The sequence below is a fragment of the Contarinia nasturtii genome, unplaced genomic scaffold (genome assembly GCF_009176525.2).
Source record: "Contarinia nasturtii isolate CC-2019 unplaced genomic scaffold, AAFC_CNas_1.1 Cnas_scaffold_187, whole genome shotgun sequence".
NCBI lineage: Eukaryota > Metazoa > Arthropoda > Insecta > Diptera > Cecidomyiidae > Contarinia > Contarinia nasturtii.
In genome coordinates, this window is record NW_022197544.1 from 5,374,473 (window position 1) to 5,392,567 (window position 18,095).

At 33.0% G+C, this 18,095-nt stretch overlaps 2 protein-coding genes across 2 annotated transcripts; both read left to right on the forward strand.

Annotated features, from left to right (window-relative positions):
- Positions 1-2,750: 2,750 nt before the first annotated feature.
- On the forward strand, positions 2,751-15,219 carry LOC116336605 (ras-related protein Rab-23). The gene is made up of 9 exons (XM_031760554.1): positions 2,751-2,858; positions 5,595-6,269; positions 12,774-13,409; positions 13,719-13,840; positions 13,936-13,979; positions 14,049-14,167; positions 14,495-14,574; positions 14,641-14,804; positions 14,883-15,219. Exons 3-9 carry the CDS (start codon positions 13,377-13,379, stop codon positions 14,987-14,989), a joined length of 669 nt encoding a protein of 222 aa, XP_031616414.1. The 5' UTR covers positions 2,751-2,858; positions 5,595-6,269; positions 12,774-13,376; the 3' UTR covers positions 14,990-15,219.
- A 791-nt stretch (positions 15,220-16,010) lies between these two features.
- On the forward strand, positions 16,011-17,675 carry LOC116352134 (V-type proton ATPase 21 kDa proteolipid subunit). Its single transcript, XM_031784455.1, has 2 exons — positions 16,011-16,147; positions 16,257-17,675. Exon 2 carries the CDS (start codon positions 16,336-16,338, stop codon positions 16,963-16,965), a length of 630 nt encoding a protein of 209 aa, XP_031640315.1. The 5' UTR covers positions 16,011-16,147; positions 16,257-16,335; the 3' UTR covers positions 16,966-17,675.
- Positions 17,676-18,095: the final 420 nt, after the last annotated feature.

Below are 18,095 nucleotides of genomic sequence, written 5' to 3' on the forward strand. Positions count from 1 at the left end.
TAAATGCTACTACACATATTATTCTGCACACACTGCAACGGACGAAGTCAAAGTTACCACAGTGTATTGGCCACCACACTACATAAGCAGGGCTTTTTACTCAGCGTTTGAAATTTCCTCTTTAAGATGTTATAACCATAAAGTCAACAGCAACCAAACGAAAAAAACGAGCAAAACGTTGTAATTTTACTTACTATTATATTGATATGTTTGTTTTTAGCCATTTATGCTAAAAATGGCGCGCATTCCTTTTACTGAAGTATCAAAGAAAAAAATGACGAAAAAAAATATTATACGTGTATATTTATTGTAATTTGCATTGTTGTGAAAATTTTCTTCTTTCAAATCAAACAAAAAAAAAATCGATTAAAAATCAACAAAAAAGTGTTTATTCAAAATTATAAATTAACAAAACGAAAAACTATTACCTATTATGATTACTAAAATGAAAATTATTTAAAACAACCTTTACACACGTAACCAAATCCTTATAAGCAAAAAATTTCGAAAAATTTTCCCCTCTACCCCTTCATCCGGCTGGTAAAATCACAAGAAGAAAAAAAAAACTTTAAACAAAAAGACATCTCCCGTTTCGGAGATTTCAGGTACATTAGCTCAGTTTCCAGTTCAATATTAATAAAATATAGAATCAATTACGTTTCAAAATCTTATTTGAATACAATTTATATTTCGATTGAAAAGCAGAACTTAGCTCGAGTGTGGTTGCATATATGCAGTAACTTTACACCGTTTCCAAACCAACAATAGTCAATAAAATAGTAGTTGGGTAGTTAGCTCCAGCTAAGATCTGGGAAAAAGTATTCAAGACCCAGCCAGTTCATTTTAAACACACCGGATTTTCTTTTTGTTGAAAACAAAAACTCTCAAAATTCATAGACATTAAATTTAGCCACAGAAATTACTTCTCATTTAGATGAGCTAATTAAGAGGGAAATTACACTACATTCCATTGGATCGGCTCCGAGCGATGATGTTTTTTTTTTTTTAAATAAGGAATAAATCAAACTGATATGAAAACATGAACAAAAAAAATAATAATACACTGATTGAAATGAATTTATTGAGAAAAAAAAATGTCAACAATTTGTGTATGCATTTGCAGTTATTATTTACTATGGAATAAAGATAAAACTATAAATTAAAATAACTTTTTGTTTTATTAATAAATTTTATTACCCTGCCTGAATGTATGCTCTACGACATGCATATAACTTTTGGTGGTTGACATTGAACAAGCGATATTTGAATAGATCTATTACACACCTGTTGCATTGAGCAACTCTTACTTGGAGTGATTTCGGTTGCGGTAGACATGAACATGAGTGTATGTGGATTATGTATGGTTGTTCATCAATTTTCATTCACAGGTGCTCGTTTCAATATCATTCTTTATGGGGCCGTTCGTTTGGATATCGATGTGCACCCTATAGCCCAGTTGATTTAATGATCGAACAAGTCATTTTGTTTCCGCTCTAATCCAGCGGCAGATGCGTCGGCGCGTAAAAGGATCCATTGTGAAAAGAAAGCAAGTGTATATTACATTGTACATGTACACACATGAAAATAAAATTGAAAATTAATTGGAATTGTTAAAGGAATGCACGCATTTTGCATTGTATTCATAACGGAACATTTTGACGATACGAAAACAAAAAAATCGCATATCAATTGACAATTTGGTACAAAACTCATGCTGAGCGAATGAATCAACAAAGCGCTCTGTCTTTCGCTTCACCAATTGCATTCATTTGTGTTCAAACAAGTCAAACCAGATTTTTGTCACCAAAATTTTGTTTGTGAAATAAAAATTACGGTTCACGATGTACCATGCCAATACGGAATAACAGATCATTGCACTTATTTGTAACGAGTTAATGAACTAAATGAATTTAAGGCGCGGAATTTTTGTCTCCAAAAAAAGAAATATATACACAACGGCACCAACCAACGATAACAATGCCATAAAACGGCCAACCAATTTGATCATACATAAACCGAAAAGAACAAATAAAGTAAAACAGAATCATAATCGTTGTTAACGGTTGGCGTTGTTTACTGTTTTACTCCTGTTTGCGTTTCTCTACATATACATTCAATGTGTTGCAAATGCCTGATCATTTGTGTTCATGATTTTTTTTTCAATTAATTCAAATGAAAAATGCTACTTCTAGTGGATTCGGGATCGGGACCTAAATCTTCCATTTTCCTGCATTCTGAATTGTCGAAATAGAAATATATCATGTCGAAAGCAGCAAGGTTGAAAACAAATCGAAAAATTCATAAGCAAAATAAAAGGAATAAAACACTTGATGAGCAAGTGTTCATTTGGTTGATGCGGTTGTGTTTGTGTGTATGCGCGCGAACGTTCTTGTATTGGCCGCATAATATTGGCTCATGTCTTTCGCTTTAAGCGCACCATTCGAATTGGTTGCCTTGAATCAAGGTGTAATTCAAAACGGACAAACGATGAAGAAAAAGAACACAGAATGAAGAAGTAAAGAAAGAAACATGTGAAATACACACACAGAGACATACAAGTGAATATAACGTAGAACGCTCGATCGGCATTATATTTTTCTCTTCTTTTTTGAATGATTTGCACCACGGACTGCGAACGATGCGGCTTCGAATGAGCATATGCGCTACATTGTGCCGCGTTGAACGTTTGAATGCAAAAGAATCGCTTGTGATATGCTTGTGCCGTAGATTTCCATGCTTGCTAAATGGAAAGGTGAACGCCAGCCAACGTTCAGTTGAAAAATAGCATTCGATTTAAGTGCACGTACATTTCGACCGGTCGCACTGAAGAAGAAGAGAAGAATAAAAATATAACTCACGTAAATTTTCTTTTCTTTCTCTCTTTCAAAACTAATCTTGTAGCAAGAGTGCGCGCGTATGTTCGTGATGTGTTCTTTCGTGCTCTCGTTCATTCGATTTATCGTCTTCTTTCATATATTAATATATATTTTTTCGTTGTTGTTGTTGTTGTTTGTGGTTTCTCTCTCTCTACCTCTCGGTGTTGTGTGTGTGTGGATTTGTTATAAATACTTTTTTTTTCTGTGTATCGAAACAAAAACAGAATTTGCTTTTGACTTTGTTTCAAAGTAAATGAGACAACTGAATAGAATTGAAGGCAAGCAAATAAACAAAATAAAACTACTGAAATTCAACGATCGTGGTTCGAAAGCAACGAGAAGAAGATTAAAAGCGAAAAAAAAGTAAAACTAAGCGTTAAAACAAAAATGGAATTTTAATTACGTATTATGGAGTGAGTAAAGTTGTACCACGGAGCTAAAGTTGTTGTGCCACTACTACAGCTAATTGTGTGTGTATGTGAAAAACGCACATTTCTCGAGCTCGAATTTTCGATACTGTGTTGCATTTTTTTGGTAAAACTTGTTTAACACTAAGTGCCAGATTTAATTCAAATCTTATTTTAAACATCAATAAATCATGTTTTACATGTGGCGCGCATTGAAGTCTTTTGTTAGCCACATAAATCATTCAAAAGATTAGAAAATATATAAACGATGCTTCGTTTATTGACAAATAAGAAAATGCCAATTTATTATCTAATGTTCGGTGTATACAATGCATACGGTACCACAACATTCGATCATTCCACCTCGACCGCGTAATTTGTAAACACACAGGTTCTTGTTTCTGCAGCCAATGGCTACAAAATAGTTCCGAGATTTATCAACGTTATGTAAAACGATCTCTTTTTTGCTACTTTTTTTTTTTTAATTCTGTTCAACTAAAGTTCTGCGATGCTAAACCGCAAACCAATTTCGTGTTTAAGTTCTTTGTTATTTTGTGAAATCCCGTTTGGACTAATGTTTAAAATAAAAAAAATAGTTTCATACAAAATTTTTACTTGTAATTGTCTCGTCGACCCAAAATACGCAAACTTTCAGCATAATGATTCATCATTGGCTGCCGTCTTTTGAGAGGCACACTCATGATCTTGTATTTTGTTTTTGCCACAAATAACATTTTGAACTTGTTTCGAGTTGGAGAAAATATGAAATGCCCAAAAGATTCTTTTTTGGCATTCAATCGTATTTTTTTTCCTATGCTTTGCACCATATTCATAAGTGCTAGAAAATTATTGAAGAGTGACCGTTCCGCCGCTCTTAAGAGCTCACTGAATTTGCACTTTTCATTTGATTAAATTGCCACTTCCGTTTGATGTTCATCCAAAATTCATAAGATGATCAACACACACACAAGCACGAATAAAGGAACATCATTTTTGGCACTGCGAAGATTTGCAGAAAATGAAAACGAGAAAAAAATTCATTCGATTCGACAGTAGACAATTTTTTTTTTAGAAAAAAAAGGACAGAAATATGAATGCAAACAGCAAGAAACCTAATCATAATCGAAATCATTTGCATAGAGTTTATTTCCCGTTCGTAATGAAATGCATAAAAAAATTGTAATTGGCTTTAAAATAAATTTTAGATGTGCAAGGTGTTTGCAGAGAGTCGCTTATGCCTCACAGGAACAAGAACACTTATGACATTCGATGGCATGATGAGCGATAGAGACAAAGTAAATTGACGATCTGCAGATATTTTAAAGAGAAACAAGGAATAGGCACTTAATGAATAAATAATAATAAAATGACGTTAGACGAATAGCCGGGACAAAATCATGGCATAAAAGTGTAAAATACTCATTATATTTCTATGCAGATATAATGTATAGAAAAGATGCTTGGCTGATGCCGATTGACGTGCAACTCAACATTATAACGTTTTGGCTGAAAGTTTATAATCATCATACAATCATTATCTATTCATAGTATGCAAAGAAAGAGAGTAGAAGAGAGAGAGAGAGAGAGAAATTGAAAGAAAAAAAAGGCTAGTGCAAATGGCGCATAAAAAATTGAGCTGCGGGAATGACGAGAATGTGCAATTAACATTTTATTTTCCTTCTGTACGCAAAATATGGTATGCACTCTTTGGCATCCAATATCCGTCATTGCAGAATCAATATATTCATAGATAATTCATATGAGTGGCAATGCATACCCACACATACACACACTCAAACAAGATTGTTGTGGCATGTCAGTTATTTGATTCGACATCTTTCTACTGCCGTTTTTTTCTTCTTCGCCTTGCTTGCATGAGAATTTACCTTGTTTCACCTATCTCTTTCGTTCGAAGCGAACGTGTTCGATTTCCCTTTTTTGTGTGGTGAATTCGCGATCGATGGGCTTCGCAATTTGAAATGCCAAATCATATACAATTGATGGTCAACAAAGAAGTGATTTAAAACAAAATGTACGAAATGCATTGATTCTTATTTAAATAATTTCTGTTCTCACCATCCAAAACACTTTACATTTCTTCACAAAGTGGTCGAACCCACTTGAAATAATCTGTACGCAATAAGCATTCGAATGCAATAAAAATGATAATAATTCATCGATTGAATAAAAGGCATGCCGAAAAAGATTCTTATGAATATATTCAGAGTGATTGAATTACAGACAAAAACAACAACATCATACGTTCGTTTTCCGTTCTGATTTCTATAAATTTAATCATTTTTCGTCATAGCCACAAAAACCGAAGCTGAAACAGCACGTAATGGGGTCCAATCATTAGATAAAGACAAACATAGTGTTGAGGATAAAAAAAAGTTGTGCATGAAAAAAAAGAGTGTCGAAAACGAAAGAAGCCGAAGCGGAAAAAAGAATGAATACGAAACCATAAACTTAAGTGAATAAAGTACAAACGCACATATTACACGAGTTTCAATATCAATCAAAGAGGCATTCAAATGGATATTGTACAGTGTTGAAATTGGTCTTGTGTGATCACAGTGGAAAAACTGAAGAAAAAAAATCATTCGATCGCACGAAGTAAAGACTTTGTAGAGAACAGAAGAAAGAAAGAAAAAAACTGTAAAAAAAAGAAAATACCTGCCAATTGTGCCAATTAGAGAGAATAAAACAGATCGAGATGTTACTAAAATTGTTGTCGATTTAGTAATCATTAAATGTGTATCGCGTTTCAATTTATAAGCTAATAAATTATATCGGCTAAGTTACTGTTTGAATTGTAGCCAAAATAACCATTTGTTGCGCATGAAAATTCATTTTAAAGCAATTTTAAAATAAATAAAATAAAAACTGTAATAAACGATACAAGAGAAAAAGAAAACCAAGCCAACGATCGAAAACAATCAGCGCTCCAAGTTTGAAAGTGTCAGAACATGGACTAAAACAAATGGTAAATATATGTTCATGTTCATTTCCTTTTATTTCGCCGTGCATCATTTGAGTGTTTAATCGAAGTCGCCTCGGCAATTGTTCAGAACGCTAAGGAAAACGAAATTGAATTCAATGTTTCACATCGAAAGAAAAAAACTCTTTTATGCAAAATCATCGAGTTCGAAATTTTGAATATTGTCACCAGCCATTATTTATGAATTGTCATTTAGTGTCAATAAAAGTCACGCAGAGAAGGAACTGAAAGCAAAGAAATACCATCTGCATATTTATTCGAATATAATGAATAAAATAAAATCCAAAACATTGTTCAGGCATTGAATGCTGTTTATTCAACCGAAGTCTCCGAAGATGTGGTGGCCAAATGGACACTTAAGCTGAGAGTAAAGTTTTTTTCTCTGATCAGGTGCTGGCAATATCATTTTCACTATTTATAATTCGTGATTCACATTATATGCAATCAAGAATTTACAATTCGGTTTTACAATCGTAATCCCTGCTGTGAAAACTTGCAATAAATAATTCTTGTCTATGCCTCTCTTTCTACACAATTTATCTACATTTTTTCTCTCTTTTCTCATTTTAATTTGCTTAAGCCATAGTTTGTTTATGCTTCAACACAATATACATTAAGTGGTGTAATTTTTTTCGGTGAAAGACAATAGACCATTTAAGTTTGAAAGTGATCATGAAGAAGCAAAAATTATTCGAACATTGACAATATAAAAATAAATTCCATCTCCACAAATTTTTTTTTTTTGAAACGTTGTTCAATCAATCGAAATGAATGTTCGATGTACTTTATGCGAATATGTACTGTTCATTGCTTCCGAATGCACAATTTGAATGATTCAGCGAAGCAATTGCAAAGTACTTGCAGCACAGGCTTGTTTCGATTTCATTTCCCAGTGTACCATCCCATTTTATTGTTGTTGTAGCGAAAAAATGAAATTGTGCATCGAATGAGATATGTGTTCGGGTTTTTTTTAATGCACCAAATGTTGTGCATGCACACTTTTGGTTTTCTCTATTTTTTCTTCTTCTTCGTTTTCTTCGGTGGATTTTTTTTTCGCTTCTTGCTTCAATTAAAATTTACATAGCTTAGCACCGTACACATATACTGCGAATTCAATTTGCTTCGAATGATGCATTACAATGTGAATATTTTGCGGCTTCAATGTTCATTGTTGTAAGTTTTGTTTGTATTAAAATGTCATATATGAAATGAAATGTGCATTTAAAATTTAATAGCGTTTGAATGCGAATATTATATTTATTTCATTTGTTTTTCTTAATTGTACCAATGATTTCGCGAGATTCGAACTAGAGGTGTAAACTTCAAAATGTACGTCTCAAATAGATCCAGATTGTTACTTTCTCGCCATTTGTTTCATTAAAAAAATGAATCAAACGCAAGCATCTATATCTGCGATATGTCTTTGTTTCCATGCTGCGTTCACCATCGCTCAAAATCGAACTGATAACATTTGAATTGTATTTGAAATAGATATTCTCTAGATCAAAAAAATGTATTGTATTGTTATTTTCTAGTTTATTTGTTTGAATTGGTCAAAATCGAGGAGTTTCAATCGACAAATTTATCTGATGACTCGTCGTGAAATTCAAATAAATAAAGACGTTAGATTGGGTGATAAACTACTCAGAGAACGGAACAATGAAAACAATTCGAATAAACAAGTGTGTGTCTCTCTCCTCCATATAGAAAACCGGTTAATCAAATTGTTTTGATACTGAAACCGTTTTTCAACGTTCACCAGCAAGTCATTTGAATTTATTTATGAAGAAATTATTACCACTTTTAACTGAAACATATTTCTCTATTATTTTTCTCTCAAGACGTTTTATTAACTTTTCGTTTTTTTTTCTTTCTTTTTTCCAAAAGTGGTAAATTGGTAGATTATTGAGTTAAATTATTGTAGTGTGTTTTTTCTCTTCTTCTAATGTTCGCGCAATCATATTTGATTTAAAATTTAAATGTGCAGATGAAATGCATACAATGAAATTCATTACCATTTTTAGCATTTTAAACAGAGTTCATTTACTTCAAACCGCTGGCTTCAAACTAGGCATGGATCAATTCATAAAATGCATCTCGCAAGCTTCATGTTATCACTTTAAATCAGAAATACATGAGAATGTATAGACAACGGAATTGTCAAAAATTTGCAAGTGAATACAAGCAAAGATCTTTTTAAAGATTTTATTTAAAGCGAAAAAGTGTCGTAAAAATATATGGCAAAATCTCCATATTGACAAAAGGATCACTGAACATAAAAATGACAAACTCAGCAACGGGTTGACAAAATAAAATCAACTTTTTTTGATAAATAACTTCACGTTATCAGCTGAAGGTAACTTTTTTTTTAATTCTCTCAATGTTGAGCTTAACTTCGATTCCAATTTATTTTGGGTGAGCACTCCATAAGCTCCAGTATATCCGGATTCCGGACATTGCACTGAGTGAGCGACTTTGATCAGGTCCCGTAAAAATGTATCAATTGATTATTGTGGGTAAAAATAAGCCATAATCTAAACATCGATTTTGGGCCATGATGACAACATGGGTGTTAATTGATAGGCTCATTTTTAGGCTAAGTCTTCTTATGCTTTATTAAGAAGAAAAAAAATGGTGTAAATAAATCCAAACTAGATCCGAAATATCGAGCTTAAACCTATCAAAATAACCGCCTCTGAAATAAGTTGTTAAACTCTGCGTGGTTCCGTCTTTCGAATTAAAATGTCCGTTTATAATTGCACAGAGAAAACAAACGTTTGTTCCGAATGTAGATCATTTCAATCTCTTGGCTGACGTGGTCTGAAATAAATGTAATCAATTCATCACATTATTTCTTCACGAAATGAAGTAAACCTTTAGTTCGAGCTGTATATGTGGGCATTTTCCGTTCATAAAATGAAACTCAAAATATGCCAACAATTAAAAAGAAATCGATGTTCGAAGAAAAAACGGTAACAACAATTATCGACATCGTGTGTATGAGTTTTTCATTCTCTTTACACCATATTTTGGATGGAATGTTCTAACTTTTGTGAACCTGTAAACAAATAAAGGCTAAATGACACAGTCCAAACTGGTTGGAATTGAAATTCTCATTTCTTCATTTCGATACAGCATCAGTTTCGGCTGTTTAATTGTCGGCCTTGTTCATTGTTTGTTCACGTTTTATTGTGATACACATTTTGTTCTTTTCCATTGGTTTTTCTTTATGCTCATTTGACTTTAAGTTTCTCTCTTTGTCATTTAAAGGTGTGAGTACGTGCTGGCCCGAATTGGCTTCCGTCTATATTACTTTTTCATTTTATTTTGCGTGATCATGGGACGCAGTCGTTCCGTGCAGTTTGCCTTTCTTGATCTTGCACACACTTACTGGCTGTGCCAAACTTTCGGTTTATTTCGTTTTATTTTTTTTTGGGTCGAAAAATTCAAAGCTCATTTGTTCCACACGTTGGATAGTGAATCGGTGAAAATAAAAGGTACAATTGTCTGTGCCATGACATTCACTACAAATAAATATTTGTTTCTGTTTGCTCACCGTTTCGTACGCGATGTAACTTGGTCTAAATGAGTTGGCCGCAAATAATTTATGAACCTTATATTTTCTTTTCGTTTTGATGCTCTTATTTCACCTGTGTGAATCGTGATGATCATTTTGGATTATTTGTTCATCATCAGTACCGTGAACATGATTGTCTCTCGTTTCCTCTGTAGTTTTTTTTTTGCTTTCTCGCACACACACACACACATTCATGTTTGAAAGCGCTCATCCATTCTTTGTACTGATGCAAAGAATAAATTCAGTCAAAATGAAAAATTCTCTCATAATATGAGAATTGCAGTGAACTAATGAGAAATGATAGTTTTTCATCGTTGTTTTATCTCTATTACTCACACTTTTGTTTTGTGCTGGATTTTCGTTTATCGACTTATTATAACACAAACATATGTGTGATCAACAATAATGTCAACAATAATCACATTACATTTGTTTTGGGTTTTTGTTGCTTCATTAGCTGGATGGAATCGTATTAACAAAACCAATTCATCGCAGCTAAATTCACATTTGTTATCCGGTTGTCCAATTCATTTTTTTTTCGCTTACGCTTGGCACTGGTAATCTGAATACGTATTCACAATTTTCAAAAATAAATTTCAACACAAAACAAATGCTGATTTACACAAAACACTGAACCAAACGATTTTGTGATTGCTGAACTGAAATAAAAGAAAATGTAAAAAAAATATTTTTCTTTTTGTTCTGAACACAAAATATAAATGACGACAACGATGACGACAATGAACAACTTTAACCAATACAAGTTCCAGATAGAATGATCGTCGAATAACAGTTTTAAAAAGATTTTTATTGTTAGTTTATTTTATGGTCGATAGCCATTCAAAAACTGAAGTTAAACTGCAGAATCGTTCGTTTTGGCCATTCTCTTCTACCTTTATGCACGAAATTCTCTGCTTTTTCTTCTTCTTCTTCTTCGACATTGATGAAAATAACATTACAATAAATTTAATGTCCATTTTGAATTGTCTCTTCTCAAAGCCAGAGAATGTGTGAATTTCCATTTAGCAAAGTGATATAAATTTTATAGTCTCACTTTTTCATTTTCGACATGACTTTATCAAGATTATATGCATTAATTGTTTGAAGAGATTAGTTTGTAATGTCCATTTGGAAAATTTCTTTCACATTTGAAGATGATTGAATCGCCTTTCTTACCGCTGAAACGAAATTGGTGTGTTAATTAATTTGAATGAAAATAGTGATCGATGATAAAGCCATCGTCTCGGTGCGCGACACTCTCCACTCGCATAAACGTTAAGCATTCAATTAAAAATCGCTGGTATTTTTCTGCTCTTCCTCGTTTGTCGTTCGAAGTGCAAAGCTCGTGATAAGTTAAGCCATTAAGATAATCAACAAAAATTTAATGTGATGGTTGTCACAGAATCAAACAAGTCACCCGGTAATCGAATATTGTTCGACGATTGTAAAAGAAAATTGAACAAATGATGAAGAATAAAAACGTCGAAATGTGATTATTATAGAACAGCTGGCGTTTTATATACGTATACCAACGGTCTTGCAATGGTTGGCCTGACTTTGGCACTCGCGACATAATAATGAAAATGTGGTCATGTATCGACGTGCACAAACGAGATGTGTTCGGTTATTGGTTATGCACAGTGAATGTGCTGCTTGCAGCCCCATCACATTGATTCGATTGAATATAAAATGTTAAAAATTATGCGATACGATCGTTTACAATGTTTTTAAGGCAAAATCAAAATCATTAAAATGAACATAAAATGTGGTTTTTTTGCCTGTGGTGGATAATTTAAAGTCGTTTTTCATAGCATCTTTCAAAACGAACAAATTTCCAACATTTAGACGATTTTCGTCGACAATTTTTCTTAGTTCGTTGCAAATGCATGTTTCAAACTATTCAAATCAACATCAAACACACAGCAAGTGTTGATTGTGCAAAAATTCCAAATGTCATGGCCCTAATCAACATAAACTAATCTACTGATGCAAGAAAAAGAAGTGCGCGCGCACACTGAATATGTTTGACGTAAAATTGCAAATGCGCAACCAAACAAATCGCATGCCATCTCACTTTTCATCGTACTTAACAAGCCACTTGTGGTTTCGCACTCTCTCAAAGATCATATAACAATTACGCCACCATTCTCATTCTTTGGGTTTCTCTTTTAAGCATTCCGTTGCCCATGAGATCGAATAGTAAAAGGTGCCTGTCATCAACACCAACATTTTTATTCCAACATACAATCGCCAGCAACGATCTAATCGACAAATATCGTTTATGAGCGAACGGCTTGGTTTATTCGCTTTTTCAATATTTCATTTTTTTTTCTTCTGCCAATAAAAATGCCGCATCAAAGGATCAATGACATTTTCGATGGGATTTAATTAACGGCATCTTTTTGCTGTTGTTGTTGTCGTTCGCTATTCAAATGAATGTAAACGAGGAAAAATGGCAGTCTGTTGAAAGTTGAATAAACTATGACCGTTTGTAATGTTAACTTCATGTTTGTTACACAAATTCAATGGTTCAATTCGGTTGGCATGATAAAGATAAAGAGGTTTGACAAATTTTTCAGATCTCGGATGTCAAAAACGCAATGTTCTCACATTATAATTGAATAAGGTCTATGAATGGTTCATCTTTTAAGCACAAATCCCACGCATAATTTCTATTGCTAACGAGAATAAAATGAATTTCTTCTTGTGGTCTTCTGACAAATTGGCTTCACCTCGCAACCAATTTTCATTCTCCGGCTCTTTGTTCATGCATTGACTGTATATTTTTTTCTCTTTTCATACTTAATTCTAAATTTTATGGCTTCAAATTGAAAAAAAAAAACACACACCAAAAACGACGATTTAAAATTTCTTTTTTTTTGTTTTGCTTTGTGCATTCTTTATAATTTCAGATGCAGTGTGAAAATCATATGTCGGATGGCGAGACAACAAGAACAAGACGTTTGCATGCAACCGCTTAAAATTATATGCTCAAGGTACAACAAGTTGGAAAGAAGACAGAGACACCGGTACAATTTTACCATGTAATGAATGCACATCGGGTTCATTTGTTCAACGTTGTCGATGGAAAACAAAAAAACAGAGAAACAAAAACGTAGCAAAGAATGTTTGTATTGTGTCTTGACTATGTATCTGGTGCAGTTTAAAAGCGAACCCTTGAATTACCTACAAAGATAGATTTCGATGAATGAATTGAAATTGAATGAACTTGGAAGTGAATCAGACAAATATCACAAACACAATAAAAGCGCATACACAACACGATCGCACACTCTCATTCAATACCCGATTTCAGCAAACACACACATACATTCGTATCTTTCTTTTCCACAGTCAAATTTTTTCTTTAATTAGACACAACGAAAAACTAATCTTACCACGAAGCAAACGTATAGACGAAAAATAAATAAACACACACAAAATTAGCAGCGGCAACGAAGACGAAATAGATAAAATAATTTAGAAGCAGCAAACATTCAACAAACAATAACACAATGAGAGAAGAAGAACTGGAGATAGCAATTAAGGTATTAAAACAGAACATATTTTTGCATGTTTAACCCGGCGCATTTCTGGAGCACAAACTATTTCTGTTTTCTTTTGGTTTAAACCGCTCGCTTTTAATAAATGACAATGGATTTTGGAAAAATTTCACGTCAAACTCACACTTCAATTGCATTTCATGATTAAATTTATGTGAATCAGGTGGATAATTGAATTAAACATGCAATGAATTATTGGTTTCCATTGAACATTTGGCATGTTTTTTCTTTTCTACGAAACATCTTCGGTCAATGGATTAAATAAATTTAATGGATTTTCTTTTTTAAAATTAGGTTGTCATCGTGGGCAATGGTGGTGTTGGCAAAAGCTCGATGATCCAACGATATTGCAAAGGCATCTATACAAAAGACTATAAAAAGACAATTGGCGTCGATTTCTTAGAAAGACAAATTGAGTAAGTTTGCATTCACATTTAAAACGACACCGCGCTCGTATTTCTTTTAGTTTCAATTTGCATTCATTTTTGTCGGTTTGTTTTTTTTATTGCAGAATTGATGGAGAAGATATTCGAATAATGCTCTGGGACACTGCTGGTATGTTAAAAATCAAGACATGACCCGACACATTGATAAATGTTCACTCATTATTATTCAAATTTACAGGTCAAGAAGAGTTCGACGCAATTACCAAAGCATATTACCGTGGCGCTCAGGCATGTGTTTTAGCGTTTAGCACAACCGATCGAATGTCATTTGAAGCAGTCAAAGAATGGAAGATGAAGGTAAACAAAAAAACATTTTCTTTTTTCATTCAAATTAATTTGACCAATAAGTGGTCATATGTTAAAAGCTGGTAAACATCAATTTATTTCCAAACAACTTTCCATTACATAAAGTGTAGTTAATTGAAAAAAAGACAATTATATCATCACTTTACGGTATTTTAAAATGCCTCTGATCGTTCAAATTTCTTGATTTCTATATGGATCCATGTTGCATTTGGATGCATTCAACATATTATTTGAGCTACATCTAGTTAGTAAAATAGTAAAGAAAGTGTGGTTTTCTTCTTTTTTCGTAAAGTAACTTAACAAATAATATAATTTTAGGTTGAAAATGAATGTGGTGAAATTCCAACCGTAATTGTGCAGAACAAAATCGATCTAATGGAACAAGCTGTGGTTTTACCGTAAGTATTTATTGTGTTCAAGTCGCATGTTTTTATATTAAAAAATTTCTTGCGTTTAAATTCAAGTGAGGAAGTCGATCAGTTGGCAAGAAATTTGGGCTGTCGCCTGATTCGAACATCGGTCAAAGAGGACGTAAATGTATCATCGGTTTTTCGCTACTTAGCAACAAAATGCCATCAAATTATGATGCAACAATACAATGTAGTGCCAGTTGGACAACCAACAATTAGTAAGTGATTTCTTAAGCAAAGCTGAAAAAAATCGCCGTGAATTTTAATGGAGATTTATTTTCTAAATTTGTTTTTAGGTGCGTTTAGTCCAACATTTACGAAATCAAAGGGAACGATTATTTTGAGACCGTCAAAGAAAGCATCACGTCGGAAAGCTGTACTGAAGAAATGTAGAATTTTATAAAACAAAACAAAAATCCACTTCGGTCGTGATAATATGACTTGTCATTTCTTCAATCAAAAACTGTTATTCTGCAGAAAGCATTACTCTCGAATTAAGAGACGAACTAATGTAAAAAACAATAATTATAATGAAAAATATTGAATTTATAAGAATGTCAGCGATGCAAATGAAATGTTAAATGCATATAAATTGGGTTTCAAAAGACCTTTGTAGATAAATACTGTTTGTAATGAATTGTGTTTTTTTTTTCGAGTCGAATTAAGCATATTCAAAACTACCTTATCGGAACTGAGCATCAATTTAAAGTCAAACTTTTTTTAGGGAATAAATACATTTTTTTTATTTAATGGATACTGACACGCATTTTTATTGGAAAAATAAAAACAATCAAATATTGAAGATTTTTTCCCCATTTTTTTCTCATCAAGATGATCAGATTGACGGTTTTTCTTGGCGAAACACAAAGGTATTGTATGAAAAATGTCAAACTTTACTGAACATTTTCTCCATTTTTGGTTCATCAAAATTAACTTTCCCATCGGTAAAAACATTTGCTATCTTTTCTAAATAAGCTCAGTTGTTTTACATTTTAGTAAGAGATGGAAGAAGAATATGCTCCATTCAAGTTTAAAAGTACTGGTTCTCATTCAAATTGTGTACCGCATTTACATCGACCAAGTGTCAAATACGGTAATTTGTCAAATAACACATCAGCAGTGTCATTTGGCTAAAGTTTCAAAAACACGCTCTTTAAACAACAGTCTTTAATAATTTTTCTAAGGTTTGTTTAGTAAGGTGTGGATGGAAAAACGATTTTCTATCGATTTGATATTTATATTCAATGATTATTTACAGACGATTCATTTTAAACGAAAAATGGAGACGGTAAGTATTTTTTGTGTGGTCGGCTCCACTAAAACGTATGACATTTTATCATTGACAAGAATGATGGCGCTTTTGCCGTGAATTTAACCAATACCACTTCAAAATGTTTTGTTTGTATTGTGCGCAATCTCATCACATGATTTTCGTATCGTTTTGCTGCTGTCACATGAAATAACATAAGAAGGTTTTTCATTTATATCTACGATCACCACTAAAATCATCACCAGTCCATAAAATATTGATATTTTCGGTAGAAAAAAACCATCGATTTAGGTAAATGTAATTGAATTTTTCGAGTAAAAATTAATGTGCATCCAAAAAATAAAAGTGGTGTTTGCAATTGAAAAAATAAAATCGATTTTTCTGTGTGTTTTCATTGCAGTTCGAACGACGAAAGTATCAACCAAATTTCAAGTGACTAATTAATAGGCAGACCGAAAGACCACATCAAGATTATCAAGATGCGTTACGTCCTAGGATATTCATTTGCGGGAACGCTAATATCTGTATCAACACTTCTAGTTTTATATCATGTATTGACTGGAAAAGGTGAACGTGTCAGTTTTGCTTGGTTTTTGAATGATACATCGCCCTATATGTGGTCCGCCGTTGGTATCGCATTAGCTGTTGCATTATCAGTGGTTGGCGCAGCCATAGGCATTTACACGACTGGTGTCAGTATTATTGGTGCTGGTGTCAAGGCACCACGTATCAAAACGAAAAATCTCATTTCGGTCATCTTCTGTGAAGCGGTTGCCATCTACGGTCTTATCACGGCCATTGTGTTGACTGGCAGCATGGACGAGTTCGATTTGAAGACCGCAGGCCCAAATGTTGATACAATCATTTCAAACAACTGGACCGCTGGTTATATCATGTTCGGATCTGGTTTGGCTGTTGGCCTAGTGAATCTTTTCTGCGGCTATGCTGTCGGTGTTGTAGGTTCGGGTGCAGCCTTGGCCGATGCAGCCAATCCAAATCTGTTTGTGAAAATTTTGATTGTTGAAATTTTCGGTTCGGCTATTGGTTTGTTCGGTTTGATTGTCGGCATTTATATGACATCAAAGATTAAAATGGGCAACAAAGTCTAAGCATTTGAAATGGAACAAAACTAAAGAAAAACCATCTTGTTTTTATTTTTGATTTGTTCAGCACAATTCAAACCAATTCAATCATTTCAAAATGTTTCTTTACAACAAATAAAATAGTTTAAAAAAATCAATTTTACTTTCAACAAATAGAAAATGCTGGCGAAGTGCTGTAGTGAATGACCAACAATCTATCAGATAAAATCCACAAGCGTATGGTCAATTGTTTTGTGTAGATGTCATTTTATGTTCATGTGATCACTCGAATCGATGCAATCGAACCAATAGTATTTTCAAACCATATGTTTTTTCACTCACATGATCTCACACAAACAAATCACACGGCACAATGATTCGCACGAATATTATCGTTCAAACAAAACTGCTCATTCCAAAAAAATAAAATAAACGTTCGACCAACATCGAACAGTATTTTTATTCTGAAAATACATCAATTTTTTTTTTGAATTAAAGGAATCAGTGACTCAATCAATATTCAATTTTCCATCGGCATTTTTGGATTGGTTGAAATTAATTAGTCGTTTAGTTAAAATATATTATAATCGTGTAATTATGAAACATGTTAAACTGTACACATTTAATAAAAAAAAAAAACAAAGAATTATCAAATGAAGTAATAATATACGTGAAGATTTTCAGCTAATATATAAATACCAAAATTTATTGGCGTAATTGCTTATTCACATACAGCATCATTTGTGTATTATTCCGATCAAATATCATTTATTTTTAAATTTTTAAACAATTTTTGATTGATGTAAATAATTGAAAAGATTGTTCCACAAAAAAAATAAATGAGAAAAACATGTACTATATATACTGTTTATTATATATTTTTATGTTATAATACTGAGTCGCATGAACAAACATAATTAATTTTTAAGTGACGAAAATGACATCATTCTTCCATTGGACGACCTTTTTTGGGAACATATTTCGATTTTGTCCGAGGTCAGGTTCGGGCAAAAACGACTACCGCCATATTTTGTGCTCATTTTCTCACCTATTTGCTTCCTCTAAAAGAGGCTAAGTCCATAAATCGTTCTTCTCATCATCTTTAGGAAATCATCCATTTTTTTAAATCTGAATTGGCAGTAAGAGGTAAGAATCAT